The sequence below is a fragment of the Hyperoodon ampullatus genome (assembly GCF_949752795.1).
Source record: "Hyperoodon ampullatus genome assembly, chromosome: 3".
NCBI classification, from domain to species: domain Eukaryota; kingdom Metazoa; phylum Chordata; class Mammalia; order Artiodactyla; family Ziphiidae; genus Hyperoodon; species Hyperoodon ampullatus.
The window spans coordinates 113,115,575-113,137,915 of record NC_136916.1 but is presented as its reverse complement, the minus strand read 5'-3'; the positions used below and the strand labels follow the sequence as shown (position 1 = coordinate 113,137,915).

General features: G+C 37.1%; 1 protein-coding gene across 1 annotated transcript in view; it reads right to left on the bottom strand.

Moving 5' to 3' along the window:
• Positions 1 to 19,689, bottom strand: part of NUBPL (NUBP iron-sulfur cluster assembly factor, mitochondrial) — a gene marked incomplete at its 3' end in the record, with an annotated part of 245,246 nt that extends 225,557 nt beyond the window's left edge. Inside the window, exons 1-3 of the mRNA XM_079699925.1 lie at positions 19,566 to 19,689; positions 18,839 to 18,986; positions 15,331 to 15,365 (exon numbers count right to left, since the gene is read on the bottom strand). Of these exons, the coding sequence (XP_079556051.1) occupies positions 15,331 to 15,365; positions 18,839 to 18,986; positions 19,566 to 19,673 (291 nt within the window). The 5' untranslated portion in view covers positions 19,674 to 19,689. The remainder of the gene's footprint in view (positions 1 to 15,330; positions 15,366 to 18,838; positions 18,987 to 19,565) is intronic.
• Positions 19,690 to 22,341: the final 2,652 nt, after the last annotated feature.

Genomic DNA, 22,341 nt, shown 5'->3' with positions numbered 1-22,341 from the left:
GACACAGCCAGTGTAGACTGCTCTCTCAAATATGGCTGTAATGGGAAAGTCAGAGGGGGCAGAAGCTTGAGGGGACCCAGCGGCTAAAGAAGATCTGCTGATTCATCTACTCATCCAACAAAGACACGTTTATATTTTTCAGTGTGTATGAGTAAGATGAGTAGACCTCTAGACCAAGAGGAAGGAATTAGTAATGATAAACTGAAGATAACCAAAAGGAATGAATGAGTCAAATCCTAGGATCAAGAGTTCAGGTAGAAGTTTCAGGTCTGAAATCTCTTTCTCTGATGCAGGAGGGGAAGGAGGTCATCATGACCATAGAAAGATACACTTGATAGAGGGAGAGAATAGTAAATAAGTTACCAATGAAAAGTCCATTTTTCACCTTGAATAGGAGGCAAGACCATGTGCTGGGAGTGAAGAAACTGGAATGTGGTAGACAGCTTGAAAATGGGAAAGATTTGGAGGAGCATCTGTGGTAAATGAGAAGAGAAGCAGACTGGAGACAAGTCAAGGCATACAGAGATCCTGGCTCCAACTGAAATGACAGTCTCCCAAACAAGCACTCAGGCTGTAAATTAACTAAGATGAGGACAGGGGCAGGGATTTTTCAGCTCTGTATCCCCATGTCAAGCAAAGCACCTAGGAGATGACAGGACCTCAACAAATGTTTGATGAATGAATGAATGAACAAACCTATATATGAAGGAATAAGATAAAAGTACTTCATTGGAAATCTATTCATTCTTTTCATTGATTACAAACTGATAATCCCCCACAAATGTATGTATGAATATTTGTAGCTATTACAATTATCAAATATTTGCAAGAAAAGTCATTATACATAAATTTATTTATAACTGTTATAAATAAATCCATTTCTTATCCTAAAAGAAATTCTTAGTTTTAATAAAGACTTTTGCTCTAGTTACAAATGTATCTTCTGAGTCTCTCTCCTCAGTAAATGTCAAAATTTGTGAATTCAAATTCACTTATAAAACACACTTCTTACCAAGAATTACTTTTGAACTGAAGAACAAAAAGGAGCAAAAATAATGATTTTGCAATTGTTCCTTCTGGATCTCTCGCCCTAGTTTCCCCTCTAGCTTTAAAATAGCTATACTTTAAACACTAATAGGGTACCCTTCCTCTAAAATGGCTAACCATAATAACAAAATATTTTTTCATAAGAAATGTATAATACTACCAAGCTATGATAAAAACATTAAGAACAGGTTGCTTTAATATACAGTAATTCCTTTACAACACTGGCATTAAAGAAATATGAGCCCAATCTTACAAACTTGAGTTAAGTAGTATTCATCAGGATTTCCCATTAATTGTGAGAAAGTTTCATCCGTATTTAACCCAAATTCACATCATAACTAATATTACAGATTATAATAATGTGTCCAGGCTGGCATTTGGAGTACTAGAACAGCTTAATAAGAGGAGCTCTTATTGGCACTTACTATGTGCCAGACACTGTGCTAAGTGCTTTATATGCATTATCTCCTTTAATACTCACAGCCTTAAGAGGTAAGTACAGGCAAAAGTTATACGGTTTGCAAAAGGCAGAGCCAGAATCAAGCCCAGGTCTGTTTGACATCAAAGAGCTAGAATGTGGGCTTCCCTGGTGGCACAGTGGTTGAGAGTCCGCCTGCCGATGCAGGGGACACGGGTTCGTGCCCCGGTCCGGGAGGATCCCACATGCTGTGGAGCAGCTGGGCCCATGAGCCATGGCTGCTGGGCCTGCGTGTCCGGAGCCTGTGCTCCACAACGGGAGAGGCCCCAACAGTGAGAGGCCCACGTACCGAAGAAAAAAAAAAAAAAGCTAGAATGTTAACTGCTATACACATAACTATTAATAAAGAAAATCACAGTGGGTTTTCTTTGGTTTTTTTGTTTGTTTGTTTTTTTATTTTAATCACAGTGTTTTAAGTGGCGGTACATAACATGTTCTGTTCCCAAGATCACTGAACTTTTCAAAAACCAAAACCTAAATCTTGAACTAAAACTTCCCAGTTTTTCCTAACACGATCACAGAACTTCAAAGGCTTAAGATAATCTTAATTATGTTTAAAGAGCCATACATAATAATTTGTGAAAAAGAGCAGTACATCTGCAAAGAATAAGTATAAAGACATTATGTGATCATGGGAAAAAATAAATATTTTGAGATAAACATCAGTGGAAAAAACTAACCAAAGAAACACAAACTCTGAAGATAATACTACTTTCTTTTCCATCTTTCAGTCCAATTAAAATTCTACTTAATGATGCATTCTAGCAATGGAAAATAAGTAAAAACTTAAAATAAGTTTCTGTTAAAATAGTCAAGTAAGTAAAATGCCTATCAACTTTTATTTTGAGATATTACTTGCAAAAAGATTTTATTTAGCTACAATACTGAAAATGACTTAGAACTTACTATGTATCAGCCATTGTGCTAAGCACTTCACATTATCCCACTTAGATTTTAATTTCACTTGCTCAGGGGAAAAAAAGACATAATTTAGCATTGAACAAACGATAGATAGCTTATCCAACACTTAGAATTTACCACATATATGAAATATGTAAGTATATATATTCACAACCACTCTTCACTTAACATGTTCCACTATCATTACCAACATTTACCAAGAGCCTACTATATACGATCACTGGACTAGGCACTGAGAATAAAAAAAGGGAACAAGACCAGCAGCATTGGCCCTAAAAGGTTCACAGACTAGCACAGGAGTTAAACAAGTAAACAAACCTCTAAAATAATGTGGGAAGTACTAGCCCTTTCCTCAAAGCATCATAGCAGAGAAAATGGAGAGCAGGAATCACCTCATAGAAGATCCACAATAAGGGTCTGAATAAGACAGTGGCATTAAGGAATTAAATGAGAAGACATATTCTAGAAAGCTTTGAGTGGTAGAAGCAGCAGTACCAGGTGACTGATTTGGAGGTGGGAGAGAACCACATGACCCTCATAGGACAAAGACAGTTATAGGAAAGAAGAGATTGGTTTTACACATGCTGAGTTTGAATGTTTGTAAAACATTCAAGTGTACATCTACAGTAGATGAGAGAGCCAGGTCTGGCACCCAGGAGAGATATCCAGGCTGCTGATGCATTTGGAATCCAGGGCACATGGGTAGCAACTGGGGCAGTGGGAAAAGATGAGATTACTGGATAGAGTTTAAAATGAGAAAAGGGCCAAGTAGAATCATGGAGCACACTATCTTTTAAGAAACAGGAAAAGAACAGTGTGCAGGCCACCAAGCCACAAGAAGCCCTCGCATCCCACAGCACTCCTCAGAAACCAAAGCAAAACAAAACAAAACTTTGCACTTACATACCATGAAACCCATCTATGCATGCAAATCATCCATGTAGCAAACATTTGTTGTCTATTTCCTAAGTCATAAATCACTGTGCTAGCTGCTAAGGATAGCCAAGAATGAAGATGACACAGTTCTGAATCATAAGAATCTAGACAACATAGGAGCGGTATAACAAGTAGGTTAAGAGCACAGGATCTAGGCTGCATTCAAACCTGGCTCTGCCATTTACTTCCTGGGTGAGCTTGGGCAAAATACTTAGCCTCCAGGTGCTTCTGCTTCTTATCTACAACAGGGATCATAATAGTATCTATTCCTATATGGTTGCTATGAAGAATAAATGAATTAAGAACCATGTCATGAAGAACAGTGCTTGACATATTATAAATGTTCAATTAATGTTAGTTTTATTATTTGTTATTATAAAAATGGCCAGAATGGCTACATGGGTACATAATAATAGTAACAATAAATAGTGCTATTGGATTTCACAAGATGGAAAAAAGACCCTCACTTGGAGGGAATTCAGGGGAGCACTTCACTAAGCTGCCTCTCAGGGTAAGGCTAGCTCATACAGTGCCTCTGTGTGAATTAGAAAGCAGTCTGCAGTGCACATGAAGAGGAGGGTAGCCTGGATTTCTGTCATCACTCGATTCCCTTGACAAGTACTCTCGGGCAGGATATAACCAGCATAGCCATACATGGCAGCCTGGAGGATAGGACGTGTAAAGCTGAAGAAGATGTAGAGAATGCTCCAGTAGAAACATAGAAGAAAGGCTGTAAGCTATCAAGAACATAATATATCCAAGCCCAAACTGGCAACAGCAAGTAACGCAGACTTGCTAGAGCACAAGGACCATTTAGAAGAGCTGAAGATAAACCCAGAAAGGTGGATGGGGGCCAGATCATGGAGGATCTTGAATCCCAGGAAAGGCATTAAGCAGTGACTCTGAGTGGGGAGAAAATGAGGTTCCAGTGGTGCTTAAGTAAGAGTAATCTGGCATTATGTACTGAATGGATTTGAGCTTTGGCAGGTAAGAGGTCATTGCAGTGGTCTGCTGGTCTGTGAGTCCCTCAAAGGGGCCTATTCATTTCTATGTCTTATTCATTTCTAAATCCTCCAAAGTAGCAAAGTGCTTGGGAAGGAGCAGGCACTCAATAACTGTCTGAGGTATAATTGAATGAATGAGCCAAAAAGAAGTAATGTGACCCTTAATTAGAGTGGGAACAGTGAAAATAGAAAGATACATATTGGAAAAATATTGCAGAGACTAAAAAGTTTATTTGCTGGCTGATGAAATGTGACAAGGATAGGGCAGAATCAATAAAGACTGTAAAACTGATAAATACTAAGTGCACTGCATTACAGGGTTCTGTGAGAGGCAAATACAATTATGTTCACGAACATGCTCTATGAAAAAAGACTGCTTTTCTCTGGAATAAAAGTTAGTCACCTTAGACAGAAACACTATTACATTTGACCCTGAACACAGCTCATCATTTTAAGACATTTATCTTCCTCTTGTCTTTACTAGATTATAAAAACTTTAAGAGTACACAGTGTATCTACTCTGTTATAAAGCACAATAAAACCTTATTAAGTGTTACTTTAATTTACACTTACCCACAGGAGAAACTATTATTAAACCTAATTCAGCTATAAACCACCAAAATACACAAACACAGACATACACAGAGATATATACACATATAATTATATATACACACACAAAACACTGTTTTGTGAATGTAGTCTTAGTAGGCATGTTTACTTTTCTTTATACCCAGGGTGTCTGGCAATGAGTGTTACAGGCGCTCAATAAATGTCTGTTGAACTAAAGTGAACAGAAATAAATTGACTTAGGAATCTCACAGAGCTTATCAGTAGTTTCTGGTGACCTTTACCTTTCCCTATCCAGCTTCGGCGCTCTTCTCACTGTTTATTAAATTTATACTGTAGAAAAATGAGATCCATAATAAAGGTGGTTAAGAAGACAGAAAAAAGAAAAACTGAAATATATGACTGTCAATATGTATGATCAGTGGGTATGCCAGTAAATGCTTAACAATGGCCCAAGGTGAGGAGGGGAGTCTAATTTTCAGTATTTTCCAATTTCTATGGTTTAAATACTCCCACCATGGCCTATTTCAAGCTAACAACATGATATCAACTGGTTTGCAAAATTCTTGGAAATTTAACAATCAGCTCTCAGAACAAGCATGAGCCAGCTCCAACATACCATGGGATATAATATTTAGATGCATGGCACACAAGACATAATCCCAAATTCTACTCTGCAACACTACCTTCTACATCCTCAAAGGAAAGTACAAAGGGCAAGGAAAAGGCAAGGAAAACCCAAACCCTATTCCTACAAGGGCTTTACCTCCATCTACAAAGTAGTCTTCTTTTCAACTGGCATATGATCCAGCACAGAAATTCCTTTAGCCTAGGCCAGTGACACCCAAACTTTTTTGATCATACACCCCGATCAGTAAAAAATGTTTAGGTATACAACCTCAATATATGTTAAGATACCCGTTGATATTTTTTATTAGAGCTACTATACTAATTTAGTATAAATTAATGAGTATATACAAAAACATAAATTTTAAAAGATAAAAATTAATAAAAAGAAAAAAGAAAAATTTCCACGTGTGCTCCCTCCCTCTTGCAAGAGCACCAGAATCACAGCTAACTGCTAAACAATCATCGACAGGAAGACACTAGAACTCACCAAAAAAGATACCCCACATCCAAAGACAAAGGAGAAGCCACAATGAGACAGTAGGAGGGGTGCAATCACAATAAAATCAAATCCCATAATCACTGGGTGGGTGACTCACAAACTGCAGAACATATACCACAGAAGTCCACCCACTGGAGTGAAGGTTCTGAGCCCCACGTATGGCTTCCCAAGCTGGGGGTCTGGCAATGGGAGGAGGAATTCCTAGAGAATCAGACTTGGAAGGCTAGGGGGATTTAATTGCAGGACTTCGACAAGACTGGGGGAAACAGAGACTCCACTCTTGGAGGGCACACACAAAGTAGTGTGTGCATTGGGACCCAGGGGAAGGAGCAGTGACCCCACAGGAGACAGAACCAGACCTACCTGCTAGTGTTGGAGGGTCTCCTGCAGAGGCGGGGGGAGGCTGTGGCTCACCTCGGAGACAAGGACACTAGCAGCAGAAGTTCTGGGAAGTACCCCTTGCGTGAGCCCTCCTGGAGTCCACCATTAGCGCCACAAAAGAGCTGGGTAGGCTCCAGTGCTGGGTCGCCTCAGGCCAAACAACCAACAGGGAGGGAACCCAGCCCCACCCATCAGCAGACAACCGGATTAAAGTTTTGCTGAGCTCTGCCAACCAGATCAACACCCAGCTCTACCCATGACCAGTCCCTCGCATCAGGAAGCTTGCCTCTTAGATAGCCTCATCCACCAGAGGGCAGACAGCAGAAGAACTACAATTCTGCAGCCTGTGGAATGAAAACCACATTCACAGAAAGATAAACAAAATCAAAAGTCAGAGGACTATGTACCAGATGAAGGAAAAAGATAAAACCCCAGAAAAACAACTCCATGAAGTGGAGATAGGAAACCTTCCAGAAAAAGAATTCAGAACAATGATAGTGAAGATGATAGAGGACCTCGGAAAAAGAACGGAGGCGAAGATCAAGAAGATGCAAGAAATGATTAACAAAGACCCAGAAGAATTAAAGAACAAACAGAGATGAGCATTACAATAACTGAAATGAAAAATACGCTAGAAGGAATCAATAGCAGAATAACTGGGGCAAAAGAACAAGTAAGTGACCTGGTAGACAGAATGGTGGAATTCACTGTTGTGGAACAAAATAAAGAAAAAAGAATGAAAAGAAATGAAGACAGCCTAAGAGACCTCTGGGACAACATTAAAGGCAATAACATTCGCAATATAGGGGTCCCAGAAGGAGGAGGAGAGAGAGAAAGGACCCGAGAAAATATTTGAAGAGATTACACTCGAAAAATTCCCTAACACGGGAAAGGAAATAGCCACCCAAGTCCAGGAAGCGCAGAGAGTCCCAGGCAGGGTAAACACAAGGAGAAACATGCCGAAACACATAGTAATCAAACTGACAAGAATTAAAGACAAAGAAAAATTATTGAAAGCAACAAGGGAAAAATGGCAAATAACATACAAGGGGACTCCCATAAGGTTAACAGCAGATTTCTCAGCAGAAACTCTGCAAGCCAGAAGGGAGTGGCAGGGCATATTTAAAGTGATGAAAGGGAAAAACCTACAACCAAGATGACTCTACCCAGCAAGGATCTCATTCAGATTCGATGCAGAAATCAAAAGCTTTACAGACAAGCAAAAGCTAAGAGAATTCAGCACCACCAAACCAGCTCTACAACAAATGCTAAAGGAACCTCTCCAAGTGGGAAACACAAGAGAAGAAAAGGACCTACAAAAACAAACCCATAACAATTAAGAAAATGGTAATAGGAACATACATATTGATAATTACCTTAAATGTGAATGGATTAAATGCTCCAACCAAAAGACATAGGCCTCGCTGAATGGATACAAAGACAAGACCCATATATAGTGTCTACAAGAGACCCACTTCAGACCTAGGGACACATACAGACTGAAAGTGAGGGGATGGAAAAAAGATATTCCATGAAAATGCACATCAAAAGAGAGCTGGAGTAGCATTCTCATATCAGATAAAATAGACTTTAAAATAAAGTATGTTACAAGAGACAAGGAAGGACACTACATAATGATCAAGGGATCAATCCAAGAAGAAGATATAACAAATAAAAATACATATGCACCCAACATAGAAGCACCTCAATACATAAGGAAACTGCTAACAGCTATAAAAGAGGAAATTGACAGTAACACAATAATAGTGAGGGACTTTAACTCCTCACTTGCACCAATGGACAGATCACCCAGACAGAAAGTTAATAAGAAAACACAAGCTTTAAATGACACAATAGACCAGATAGAGTTAATTGATATTTATAGCACATTCCATCCAAAAACAGATTACACTCTCTGCTCAAGTGCACACGGAACATTCTCCAGGATAGATCACATCTTGGGTCACAAATCAAGCCTCGGTAAATTCAAGAAAATTGAAATCATATAAGCATCTTTTCCAACCACAACGCTATGAGATTAGAAATAAATTACAGGGGGAAAAACATAAAAAACACGACCACATGGAGGCTACACAATACATTACTAAATAACCAAGAGATCACTATAGAAATCAAAGAGGAAATCAAAAAATACCTAGGACAAATGACAACGAAAACACAACAATCCAAAACCTATGGGGTGCAGCAAAAGCAGTTCTAAGAGGGAAGTTTATAGCAATACAATCCTACCTCGAGAACAATAAAAATCTCAAATAAACAATCAAACCTTACACCTAAACAAACTAGAGAAAGAAGAATAAACAATACCCAAAGTTAGTAGAAGGAAAGAAATCATAAAGATCAGAGCAGAAATAAATGAAATAGAAACAAAGAAAACTATAGCAAAGATCAATAAAACTAAAAGCTGCTTCTTTGAGAAGACAAAATTGATAAATCTTTAGCCAGACACATCAAGAAAAAGAGGGAGAGGACTCAAATCAATAAAATTAGAAATGAAAAAGGAGAAGTTACAGCGGACACCCCAGATATACAAAGCATCCTAAGACACTACTACAAGCAACTCTATGCCAATAAAATGGACAACCGGGAAGAAATGGACAAATTCTTAGGAAGGTATAACCCTCCAAGACTGAACCAGGAAGAAACAGAAAATATAAACAGACCAATCACAAGCAGTGAAATTGAAATTATGATTAAAAATCTTCCAACAAACAAAAGTCCAGGACCAGGTGGCTTCACAGGTGAATTCTATCAAACATTTAGAGAAGAGCTAACACCAATCCTCTTCAAACCCTTCCAAAAAATTGCAGAGGAAGGAACACTCCCAAACTCATTCTATGAGGCCACCATCACCCTGACACCAAAACCAGACAGAGATACTACAAAAAGAGAAAATTACAGACCAACATCACTGATTAATATAGATGCAAAAATACTCAACAAAATACTAGCAAACAGAATCCAACAACACATTAAAAGGATCATACACCATGATCAAGCGAGATTTATGCTGGGATGCAAGGATTCTTCAATATACGCAAATCAATCAATGTGATACACCATATTAAAAAATCAAAGACTAAAAACCATATGATCACCGCAATAGATGCAGAAAAAGCTTTTGACAAAATTCAACACCCATCTATGATAAAAACTCTCCAGAAAGTGGGCAGAGAGGGAACCTACTTCAACATAATAAAGGCCATAAACGAAAAATCCGTAGCAAGCATCATTCTCAATGGTGAAGAACTGAAAGCATTTCCTCTAAGATCAGGAAAAAGACCAGGATGTCCACTCTTACCACTATTATTCAACATAGTTTTGGAAGTCCTAGCCACAGCAATCAGAGAAGAAAAAGAAATAAAAGGAATACAAATTGGAAAAGAAGAAGTAAAACTGTCACTGTTTGCAGATGACATGATACTATACATAGAGAATCCTAAAGATGCCACCAGAAAACTACTAGAGCTAATCAGTGAATTTGGTAAAGTTACAAGATACAAAATTAATGCATAGAAATCTCTTGCATTGCTATACACTAACAACAAAAGATCAGAAGGAGAAATTAAGGAAAGAATCCCATTCACCATTGCAACAAAAAGAATAAAATACCTAGGAATAAACCTACCTAAGGAGGTAAAAGAACTGTACTCAGAAAACTGTAAGACACTGATGAAAGAAATCAAAGATGACACAAACAGATGGAGAGATATACCATGTTCTTGGATTGGAAGAATCAACATCATGAAAATGACTTACTACCCAAAGCAATCTACAGATTCAATGCGATTCCTATCAAATTACCAATGGCATTCTTTACAGAACTAGAACAAAAGATCTTAAAATTTGTATGGAGACACAAAAGACCCCAAATAGCCAAAGCAGTCTTGAGGGAAAAAAATGGAGTTGGAGGCATCAGACTCCCTGACTTCAGACTATACTATAAAGCTACAGTAATTAAGACAATATGGCAAAACCCCCCAGAAATATAGATCAATGGAACAGGATAGAAAGCCCAGAGATAAACCCACGCACCTATGGTCAACTAATCTATGAGAAAGGAGGCAAGGATATACAATGGAGAAAAGACAGTCTCTTCAATAAGTGGTGCTGGGAAAACTGGACAGCTACATGTAAAAGAATGAAATTAGAACACTTCCTAACACCATACACAAAAATAAGCTCAAAATGGATTAAAACCTAAATGTAAGAACGGACACTATAAAACTCTTAGAGGAAAACATCGAAGAACACTCTTTCACATAAATCACAGCAAGATCTTTTTTGATCCAACTCCTAGAGTCACGGAAGTAAAAACAAAACTAAACAAATGGGACCTAATGAAACTTAAAAGCTTTTGCACAGCAAAGGAAAGCATAAACAAGACAAAAAGACAACCCTCAAAATGGGAGAAAATATTTGCAAATGAATCAACGGACAAAGGATGAATCTCCAAAATATATAAACAGCTCATGCAGCTCAATATTAAAAAAAACAAACAACCCAATCCAAAAATGGGCAGAAGACCTAAATAGACATTTCTCCAAAGAAGACATATAGATGGGCAAGAAGCACATGAAAAGCTGCTCAACATCACTAATTATTAGAGAAATGTAAATCAAAACTACAGTGAGGTATCACCTCACACCAGTTAGAATGGGCATCATCAAAAAATCTACAAACAACAAATGCTGGAGAGGGTGTGGAGAAAAGGGAACCCTCTTGCACTGTTGGTGAGAATGTAAATTGATACAGCCACTGTGGAGAACAGTATGGAGGTTCCTTAAAAAACTAAAAATAGAATTACCATATGAGCCAGCAATCCCACTACTGGGCATATACCCAGAAAAAACCATAGTTCAAAAGGCACATGCACCCCAGTGTTCATTGCAGCACTATTTACAATAGCCAGGACATGGAAGCAACCTAAATGCCCATCGACAGACAAATGGATAAAGAAGATGTGGTACATATATAATAGAATATTATTCAGCTATTAAACAGAAAGAAATTGGGTCATTTGTAGAGACATGGATGATCTAGAGACTGTCATACAGAGTGAAGTTAAGTCACAAAGAGAAAAACAAATATTGTATATTAACGCATATGTGTGGAACCTAGAAAAATGGTACAGATGAACCGGTTTGAAGGCAGAAATAGAGACACAGATGTAGAGAACAAACGTATGGACACCAAGGGGGGAAAGTGGCAGGGTGTGGGAGTGGTGGTGGGATGAATGGGGAGATTGGGATTGACACGTATACATTAATATGTATAAAATGGATAACTAATAAGAAACTGCTGTATAAAAACAAATAAATAAAATAAAATTCAAAAATTTCAAAAAAGAAAAGAAAAGATAAATTTCCCTTCTACATTCCAATGGCCTATCTTGCATACCCCTTGGGGTTTACATAACCCAGTTTAGAGATCATAAGGCCAACATTAAAAGTAAAATGAATAACTTCCTGGACCTGCTTCCCCTAGACCAACAAATTAATCTTATTAGATCTTCCCACTCCAATGCTGAAAAGGGGCAAGCACCAACCCAAGGAAAATAGGAGAAATTTGGCAAAGTTGGCCTAAGGACATGGAAGCAACCTAACTGTCCATCAACCGATGAATGGATAAAGATGATGTGGCACATATATACAATGGAATATTACTCAGCCATAAAAAGAAATGAAATTGAGTTATTTGTAGTGAGGTGGATGGACCTAGAGTCTGTCATACAGAGTGAAGTAAGTCAGAAAGAAAAAAACAGATACCATATGCTAACACATATATATGGAATTAAAAAAAAAAAACTGGTTCTGATGAACCTAGGAGCAGGACAGGAATAAAGACACAGATGTAGAGAGTGGACTTGAGGACAGAGCGGTGGGGGGGGGGAGGCGAAGCTGGGATGAAGTGAGAGTGTAGCACTGACATATATACACTACCAAATGTACAATAGATAGCTAGTGCGAGATCAGCTCGGTGCTTTGTGCCCACCTAGAGGGGTGGTATAGGGAGGGTAGGAGGGAGGCTCAGGAAGGAGGGGATATGCGGATATATGTATACATGTAGCTGATTCACTTTGTTATACAGCAGAAACTAACACGACATTGTAAAACAATTATACTCCAACAAAGATGTAAAAAAACAAAAGTTGGCCTAAGGGTAAGCAGGTCAGAGACCCCTCTTACAATATAAGCTCCATGGAATTAAGACTCCATGGGAATGAATCACTAGATCAGCTCCAAAGACATCATCCTAACTGGAGGTTCTCAGCCCATAAAGCAACACACCCTAGTACCATGTCCCAATAAATGTCCTTGGACATAAGCCAACTATATATATCAGCTCAGGCAATGAGAAGGGCTTGACGGAACTTTGAGTTTTCCCTAAAGACCAAACATGTCCTCTAAATAAGTGTAATATTAATAACATCTTAAGTTGGACAATACAGATTATAAGACTATGCCAGATACATATAAATCATATATTTGTAATGATCTTCTTTTCTATACACAGGCAGTCATCTGGCAGATCACAGTTTAAGCCAAACATGCTGTTCCCAAATCAAAAACACTATTAATCAAGTATTCATGCTGTATAAAAGTGGTCTTTCCTAAGTATATATAGACTAAGAGGACAAGACAGTAGCCAATTGTAAAACACTGTATTATGTCAGATTATCTTTGAGTTTCATAGCATGCTGCTCAAATTTCCTGGCTTTCTTCTTTTTAATTTCTAAACTAACTTTGCTACAAAATATCAAGAAATGAAAAAAAAAACCTTCATCTGGATAACAGAATACTTAAGCCCTTCCTAAAGTAGATTTTACAAACATATTTAAAAACACTTAAGGACACTAAAATGCTTTCTGAAAAACTGGCCCAGGGAAAAACACTGTTTTTCCTTCCTTGTTGCCAATTTCCCTGTCATACATCTAAAGCATTAAATATGAAGCTGACCATCCCTGCTCCCTGAAAGGGAAAAAAAAAGAAAAAAAAATCTGGGCTACCATCTCATCAAAACTAGCAACATCTAACATGAAGGAATCAACGCCTTTTTAACCATTCTTTTCATCCTTCGATCGCTTCTTATATAGTTACTTCGCATTGTCTTAAGAATCAAAGCTTTGGCTGAAATGATAACCAAATTAAAAGATCCCCACACCTATGAATTTATTTACATTCTCATCCATTCAATTTTCCTTGTTTCCTCCCTTCTTTAAGGAAGGTGGGGTCCCTTCTCCAAGATAACTAAGTACTCTAATAAAAACTATTTTTTAAAAAGTATTACTGGCGGGACTTCCCTTGCAGTCCGGTGGTTAGGACTCTGAGTTTCCACTCCAGGGGTCAACGGTTCGATCCCTGGTTGGGGAACTAAGATCCCACATGCTGCAGGGTGCAGCCAAGAAAAAAAAAATTACTGGCTTTTATTTCAATAAGGTTGCCTAATCATACATGAATATCTCTCTTCCAAATTCCCATTGAAACAAGAGAAAAAATAGCTTAAAACTAAATTAAAAATATAATCACACTAGAAAACAAAAAAGGATGCCATTAGAGTTTTAAAAAACTCTACATCCATGGTTCTGAAACTTTAGCATGCATCAAAATCATCTAGAGGGCTGATTAAAACACAGACTGTAGGACTCCACCTTCAGCGTTTCTGATTCAGTAGGTCTGGGGCTCAAGATTTTGTATGTTTAACAAGTTCCCAGGTGATGCTGATTCTGCTGGTCTGAGGACCACATTATAAGAACCACCATGCTAATAAATAGAGATCATTAAAAGGAACATTTTTTATTAATTCTAATTAGCATCCTCAGAGAGACTCAAACGAATGGTGCAACCTTTTTTTTTTTTTTAAGTGGATAGCAATTGGAAAATAAAACAGTTCTGGAAAACTGGAAAAAATATCATTTCCAAATTAAAAATAAAAATTGGAAGGGCTAAATAACAACTACAACCCAATATAGCAGTGTGGAAAATGGTCTAAGACATCTTCCAAAACACAGAGCAAAAGACAAAGAGATGGAAAACATGAGAGAAAAATTAACAGGCATGAAGGGTCAATATCTACCTAATAGGTTTCTGGAGAAAGAACAAACACATCACAAAAAGTAATCAATGAAGAAATTTTCCCTGAGCTGAAAGAGACTCAAGCCTTGTATTGCTTGGCCAATTTCCAAACAGGTAAAAAAATGTAAAGCCAACAACCAGACACATACTTGTGACTATTCTAAACTTAAAAGACATAAAGAAAACTCTTAAAAGCTTTAAAGGGAAAAACACAGGTTATTACAAAGCAATATAAATCAGACTAGCATCAGACATCTCATTAGCATGCTAGAAGAAAATGGAATATTGTTTTCAAGGTTCAGAGAGGAAATTATTATAAACCTGGAATTCTACATCTAGTCAAACTATCATATATTAAGGCAAAATAAAGACATCTTCAGAAATTTAAGAACTAAGTAAATTGACTTCCTGTATCAGTTTCCCACTCCTACTGTAAGAAATTATCACAGAAGTTCAAAATAGGTTTCAATGAGCTAGAATTAAGGTGCTGAGAGGATTACATACCTTTTGGAGGCTCTAAGGAAAAAGCCACTTCCTTGGCTTCTAGAGGCTGCAAGCAATTCCTTGACTAGTGGTCCCCTTCCATGTTCATCATCATTATTAAATATAACCAGTACTTATGGCAGATTTTTGAGTTCTTTAAAGACATGCGAATGACTAGAGCTACACTATATGCCCGACAGAGTAAATGAAAAACATCAGTATGCTCTTAATCATTGCCTTAAAAAACATTTTAATAAATTAGTATTTCTATTAATAAATACCTACCGAATCATTCGCTGATAAAGCAAGTGCAAGGTTCACTGTAAGAAACAAAAAAGTAATTAAATTTAGTAACTTTCCTTCTACTAAAATTCATTTTGTCTTTTAATATGTTCAATGTAACAACCAAGGCAAATAAAGTTTTAATATATCTCCATTATAAAAAACAATGACATGGAGAGAATACAGAAAGTAAAAAACACAAAAAAGAAAGTAACATTTCAACATAAACAGTAGATGTCTGCCCCAAAATTATCATTTTAAATAATCCATTTATCATCTGTTACAATTGTATTTAAATAACCCAAGTTTTTTAAAAATGATGTTAATGGTATATATCATTCAATTATTTTCAAATATATATTTTGCAGAAAAATTACCTACTTTTTAATAAATAAAAATGGATGTGATCCTATTGCTTTTTAAAAATAAATGCTGGTAATGCAGGAATTCCAAATATCTAACTCACAAATACCCATGTAAATGAAAGGTTGGACCAGTGAGCAGAGGGAAGAAAGGAAGGTAAAAGGCAAGGCAGTGAAACATTTTCCCAAAAGTACCTATTGTTAGTGAATCCCAAAGACATAAAGGGGGAAAGCAGTAGTCCCCAAAACCACCTTTAGCCCAGCAATAAGTATATGCTACATCTGAGATGAAAAAGAGGTCCAAAAGTAACACATTCCCAAAACTGATAAATAGACCCTCATACTGTGGATCACAATTCCTTACAGAACAGTGTTATAAATGATGCCGATATTGTTTCCTTTAAAGTATTTAAGAGCATAAACTTTCAAGGATGACCTGGTTCAAACCCCAGTTTCACCACTCTCTGTTTTATAGTCTTGAGTAGAATATTTTACCCCAAGCCTGTTTCTTCCTCTATAAAATGAGGTCCTATTTCATAACTGTTGTGAGAATTAAATCAAATACTGTATGTACTATAGTATTATGCCTAAGGCATGGAACTTGACAAATTAATTTTTATAAATTATAAAATAATTCTGAATTTCAGGTTAAACATAATCCAACTTTTAGGCAGAAACTTTTAGAGAGTGATTCATTTTAATGTGAGGGTCTTTCTGCATTTACACAATAGAATCACAGAGCATGTCTGTATTAATCAAATGTCATCATTTTAATCCAAAATATCTCCAGCATACATATTCAAATAGGAAGTATTTTGAGATAGTTTGGAACAGGAATAAATACATATAATGGAAAGAAATAGAATACCAACAGAGTTACATAGAAACAATCTATTTCTAAGGCTTATGTATGCAGATAGAGCTGTTATGAAACAATATAGGCCAATTATTTCGGACAAGTGGTATGATGCTAAAAAAGAAAGAAGAGCAAGGAAGGGACACTTACTGAAGCACTTATGTGTCAAACACTGTACATTTTCTCATATATTTTCCTGTCTAACTGCTGTCACATTCCATGATAACAGACGATCTTACAACCAAAAACAATGAACAATTTGTTTTACACAAGTGCTAGCCTACAGACCCAACAAATTATATTGCACAAAACCCAAAGAACTTATAGCTATTATCATGAAAACACTTTCCATCTTTAACCAGTCCAAGTAAACACAGAGCTTGCAAAAGGATTCACACCACTGAATACAGGTAAATGTACTCTGAATTTTCAAAACACAAGTAGAGGTGGATTCTAGAACCAAAAACTAAGAGCTTCCAAATTTTAAAAACAAAATACCAAATAGGTGGATTGTAGGTCCTTAAGAAAGAAAGCCAAAATGTGTAGGATATAGCATAAATTCATTAAGAACAATCACTAACTAATTATTTTTAATAATAATATAGTATCTATCAAATAGTATATTAGGGGTCTATCATAACTACAATACTTAGTAAATCTTAATTTCTTCAAAACAGCTGAAAAACTCTTCCACAATTACATTCAGGTCAAAATGGGAAAAAAAACTGAGCTAATAACACTATACAGTTGGATTTGTAGCGGTTGTACAACTATAAAACTGCTGCATCTAGGAATTACCAAATATGGCTTTGAGTCAAGACACAAGATCTCTAGTGAAAGTCACAGAACTCTGTACCTGGCCCTTTTTATTTGAAAATGTCATTGGTTTCAATGGAACTAAGGAATTTTAAGGTACATATATGCCCCTACTTTAGCTTACTATCTGAGAAAAAAAAAAAAAATTTAGAGATCTTAGGGGGGCAGGGCAAGATGGAGTAGGTAATTAAGAGGTACAAACTACTATGTATAAAATAAATAAGCTACAAGGAAAAATTGTACAACACAGGGAATATATCCAATATTTTATAATAACTATAAATGGGCTATAACCTTTAAAAATTGTACACTATGTTGTACACCTGAAACTTATATAATATTGTACATCAGCTACACTTCAATTTTTAAAAAATGCAGAAATTTGAGTCAAAAGCTAAAAAAAAATACATACATAAATACACAAAAGATCTTTAACAGTGTAGAACTGTGCCAAAATTAACAAAATGAAATAAGGATGGTTACTTTTTTTAAATCAACTGCAAAAAAGATAGGTTGGATAAGACCTGAATTAAGCCATTCCTATTAAAATGACTGAAAATTTTAAATGAGGCAACAATAAGACTTGAGAGCTTTATGACTCCAAATTAATAATACAAGTTGCCTCTGTTGAGTTGAATTGGAAGGAGGGGAGTTACCTTTTTACATTATTACACTGAAAAATTTTGTTAGAAATAAAAAGTTTCTTTTGAAAACATCTGGGAATACCTGGTCATTAGTCCTGGATGGTAACTCTTCTATTTCTAGGGGCACTTCTTTTATGGGTTCTGAAAGCAGCATTTCAGTCACAATGAAATCTATAATCAATTTTAAAAAGCCACCAAAAAACAAATTCTCTGCTCCAGTATATTAATATAAAAGATACAAAGCTTAAAAGATATTTTAAATAATTAAAACATTTTCAAATATTAGATCTATGTTGACTTTATAAATGCTGAAAATTATATTATGGTTACATGAAAATAAGCCACAATAATGTAAACAATCTCATTGCAACTACTTAGCTATGTGTACACTGAAAAAGACTAGAAAAGAACAGAAATAAATTTAGTGTTAAACTTACTAAATGTTTAATAATAATAATAACAGCAACCAAATATTGAGTACTTAACTATGTATGAGACAGTGGGCTAAGTAGTTAGCTTGTTTAATTAATTTGCATAACCATCCTATGAAAAAGATTATGATGATTGCCATTTTACAGTTAAGCAAACTGAAGATGTGATGGGCAACCTGACCACCTTTTCCTCAGTTAAGGAGTCAAAGACCTGGCTACATATCTAGTTTTGTCTACCTCCAAAATCTAAGCTCCCAATCACTACCAACTCCTCATCCTAAGGAAGCAGCTGTTAGGAACTTCACAAATACTTTTTTAAGAACAAAACTATAATTTTAATATTGTGCACTTGCCAGCTGGCATAAAGTCCTAATCAAGATGAGAATTAATATCCTATAATACCTGCTGTAGTAGACTTTCCAACTCCACCCTTTCCAGAAGCCACAACTATAACTTGCTTAACACCGTCTATTGGTTTCTGCTTTGGAAGTCCTCGAGACATGATTTGTGTTCTTCTTTGTTTTAGGGTCTCACTCTCAGCACCAGAGAACTTAAGAAGAAGAAAAAAAAAATAGTTTTAAAACAAGCCATCTCCATTATCACGCTGTAAAAGTAAAAACAATTCGGTACTTGCAATTAACAGGGCTTTCTTTTCTACTCTAATTCTGCTCATCTCCACTATTTAGGCCTTAAGTGTTATTTACCTATTGCTATTGATCACAATTGCAGAGACACATTGTTTAAATTGAAATTTATTTGCCAGGATATGCAGACGTTAAAAATGGAAAGTAAATAAGCTGCCTCTTTCCAGAGTTAAATCCTCCACGTGTTTTCCTTCTCTTTAACCTATTTTCTAAATAAACCAACACTAAGAAAACAAGTGCAAGTCACACATCCATGTTCTAACCATCTATTTCACGCCCCTCTAAGCCTCGGCCTGGTCCCATTGGGGGCCCGCCTGGAAAGTGGGGACGTCCAGAACTGGGGTCTCACTGAGCCGCCAAAGGGGCGGGTGCCCACGAGGCAGTGAAGCGAGTCCTCGGCAAGAGGCAATTCTAAAGCACCCGCAGCCCTGGCGCCCCAGCGTCTCGGACCCGCCCGCCTCCACCTGCTCTGCAGCACCACGGACCTGGCGCCCCCAAACCAACACTCGGCCTCCCCCAAGCGGGACACAGGCGCCGCCGTAGCCCCGAAGCGACGCCCCCCAAAAAAGCAGCAAACGCTGCCAAGTCCCCATGACGCAGAACGCTGCCTTGAGCCCAACCCGGAAACCGTCGCGGCAAGCGCTGTGTGATGACGTCACATGGCAACGCTCGGCTTCCTCTCCTTAACGACTAGCCTCCTTTGAGTTTCTTCAACCCAGGAATACAACTTGTTGTCGTGATCTCGTCTGTAGCCAGGTACAGCGTTTTTACCATTTTACAGCGTTTTACCAAATGTTTGGGAAGCATTTTCACGTACCTCCTCTAATTTGGCCCTCACAGAAGTTTTGGAGTAGGTAGGTAGGAGACTCTTACTAGGATCCTCTTTTCATAGGTAAGAAAACTGAGACTTAGAAAGTTTAGAAAACTGACCCAGATGAGAAGTAGGAAATGGTGGAAGTTAAAAATGACTCCAGGCGTTCTCACAGCGCAGAATATAGTCACTTAAACACTGCCACTGTTAAGGATTTTATCTTTTGTTTTTTTTCCCCCTGAGTGATCTACAGTAATAGTCGGCTTTGTGTTGACATTTACTGCTGTGTTGCTGATAATTCTCTGAGAGAGAAGTCGGGGTGCTTTGCTAGAGTCGAAAAAGTCTAATTAAATCAGAAAGCGGGTCTAATGAAGCAAATTTCACTCAAGAAGCAACTTAAGTGAGACAAAGCTTGAGGAAGGAGATGGAATTCATCCAGGTAAAAGGAAGGACATATCCCTACATTCAAAGAAGGTGAAAGTGAAGGAAATCGCTTTAGGAGAGAAAGCTGGAAAGCTGATACAGGAGCCCAGACCCAGCAAAAGAATCATTTAGGGTGTAGAGTGATTTACCTTTGCATATTCTCCACAATATTTTCTAAGGTTGATTTTCATTTCTTTTATGTGCTTATCTGTAGAGAGTCTCCTGTGTAATCATTCAGCTTATTTTGCTCTAATCTGATCTTTAATTTCCTTAGTTTTAATACAGGCATAACATATCAACCTCAAAGAATTATTGTAAGAATTAAATGAAATATTACCAGCAATATACATTCAATTTAGTAAGCAGTGAAAAGAATTTTCAGTTCCTTGCTTCCCCCCCCAATCTCACAACTTTGTCCCTGCATTCAGCGTTCTTCTTCTTACATTAGGTTTAACACTCTTACTTATTGTTTTATATCACTTTTTTATTTTATTACTTTGTGATGTGTTTTCACAGTTAATTTTATCCATTTTTAAATTTGCATCTGCTCAATTTTTATAAATTATAAGCCAAAAATTAGGGCTAAGGGGAAATAGCTGTCAGAATAATCCATTTACTAAACAAGAAATATTGAATATCTCTTTCTCTCCAGGTAGCTTTTCAAGTTCTTCCAGGATTCTACCAAAGATTCATTCATTTAACAAATATTTATTGAGCAACTATTATGCACCAAGCACTACCCTAATCTTAGGGTTTTCAATACTAAACCTGACATAATCTTTCCACTCAATGACTTTACAGTCCAGTGCAAGAGACAGAATAAGTTTACAAACAATTACAGTATGGTGTGATAAGTATAGGAGAAAATCACTGAGTGATACAAAAGTATAAAGGAGGAGCACTGAATTCAATCAGAGAAGACTGCTGAATAGGGTAACATCTAAGCTTAATCCTGCATGTGGGTAATGTGTAGGAGTCAGCAGGGAGAATGGCTACAGGGTTGTTGTGCAGAAGTAAGAAATGAATTGTTAAGAACTGCAAATAATCTGTGTGGCTTGAGGATAGACTGTGAGGTGCAAGACTGAAAGAGATGAGGATAGAGATTGGTAGGGTGATAGCTACCCAGATCATGAAAGGCTTTATACATCATGCAAAGGAATTTGGACTTTATCCTGAGGGAACCATAGAAGGGTTTTAAGCAGGAAAGCAGCATGATCAGATTTGTGTTTTAGAAATACCACTATGATTGACAGGCAGAAAAAGGATAGGAGGGGTCAGATCAGAGGCAGGGAGACAGGAGGTTACTGCAATAATCCGAAAGAGATGTTGAAAGCTTGACTTAACATCTCTAAATTTCACTTTGCTTATCTAGAAAATAGATAATACCTATTTGTAGAGTTGTCATGTGGTTGAATTTAAAATAATGCACATAGAATGCCTATCACATAGTACACATACTCAATAATTATTAGCTATTGTGTTGCTTATTGGGTTGTACAGAGTTTATAATGTAGGCAACTAGATGAGCAGTACTGACACTCTGAGAGAGAGCATAAGGGGAAGAACAAGTAAGACTAATGTCTGTAGAATGAATGAATGGTTAATTTGATTTATCCTTCAGCAGATTAGGGTATCAAGAGAGTAGTAGAGCTGTCCATTGTTTCTTCTCCAACAACCACTGCCACACACACACACACACACCCATGGCCCCTTCTCAAGAGTATTCTCCTTTAGCTCCTAAGAACTGCTAAATCATTTGACCCCATCTCCATGGTTACTGATTGGATTAAAGATTGACATACCACCAAAATTGGACCAATCATATTCTTTCCCCAGAGAATTTAAAACATCAGAGCTGCTACTCAGTCTCAGTTTGCCTTTGAACTGATAAGGCTAAAGTGACCATTTTCTACTTTGTACACAGAGAAGTAGAAAAAGCCAATGCCAAGAAAGAAAAATAAAGCAGACCATAAGAGATCATGTGCCCAGAAAAGGAAGGGATAACAGCTGTACTGATTCATAACAGC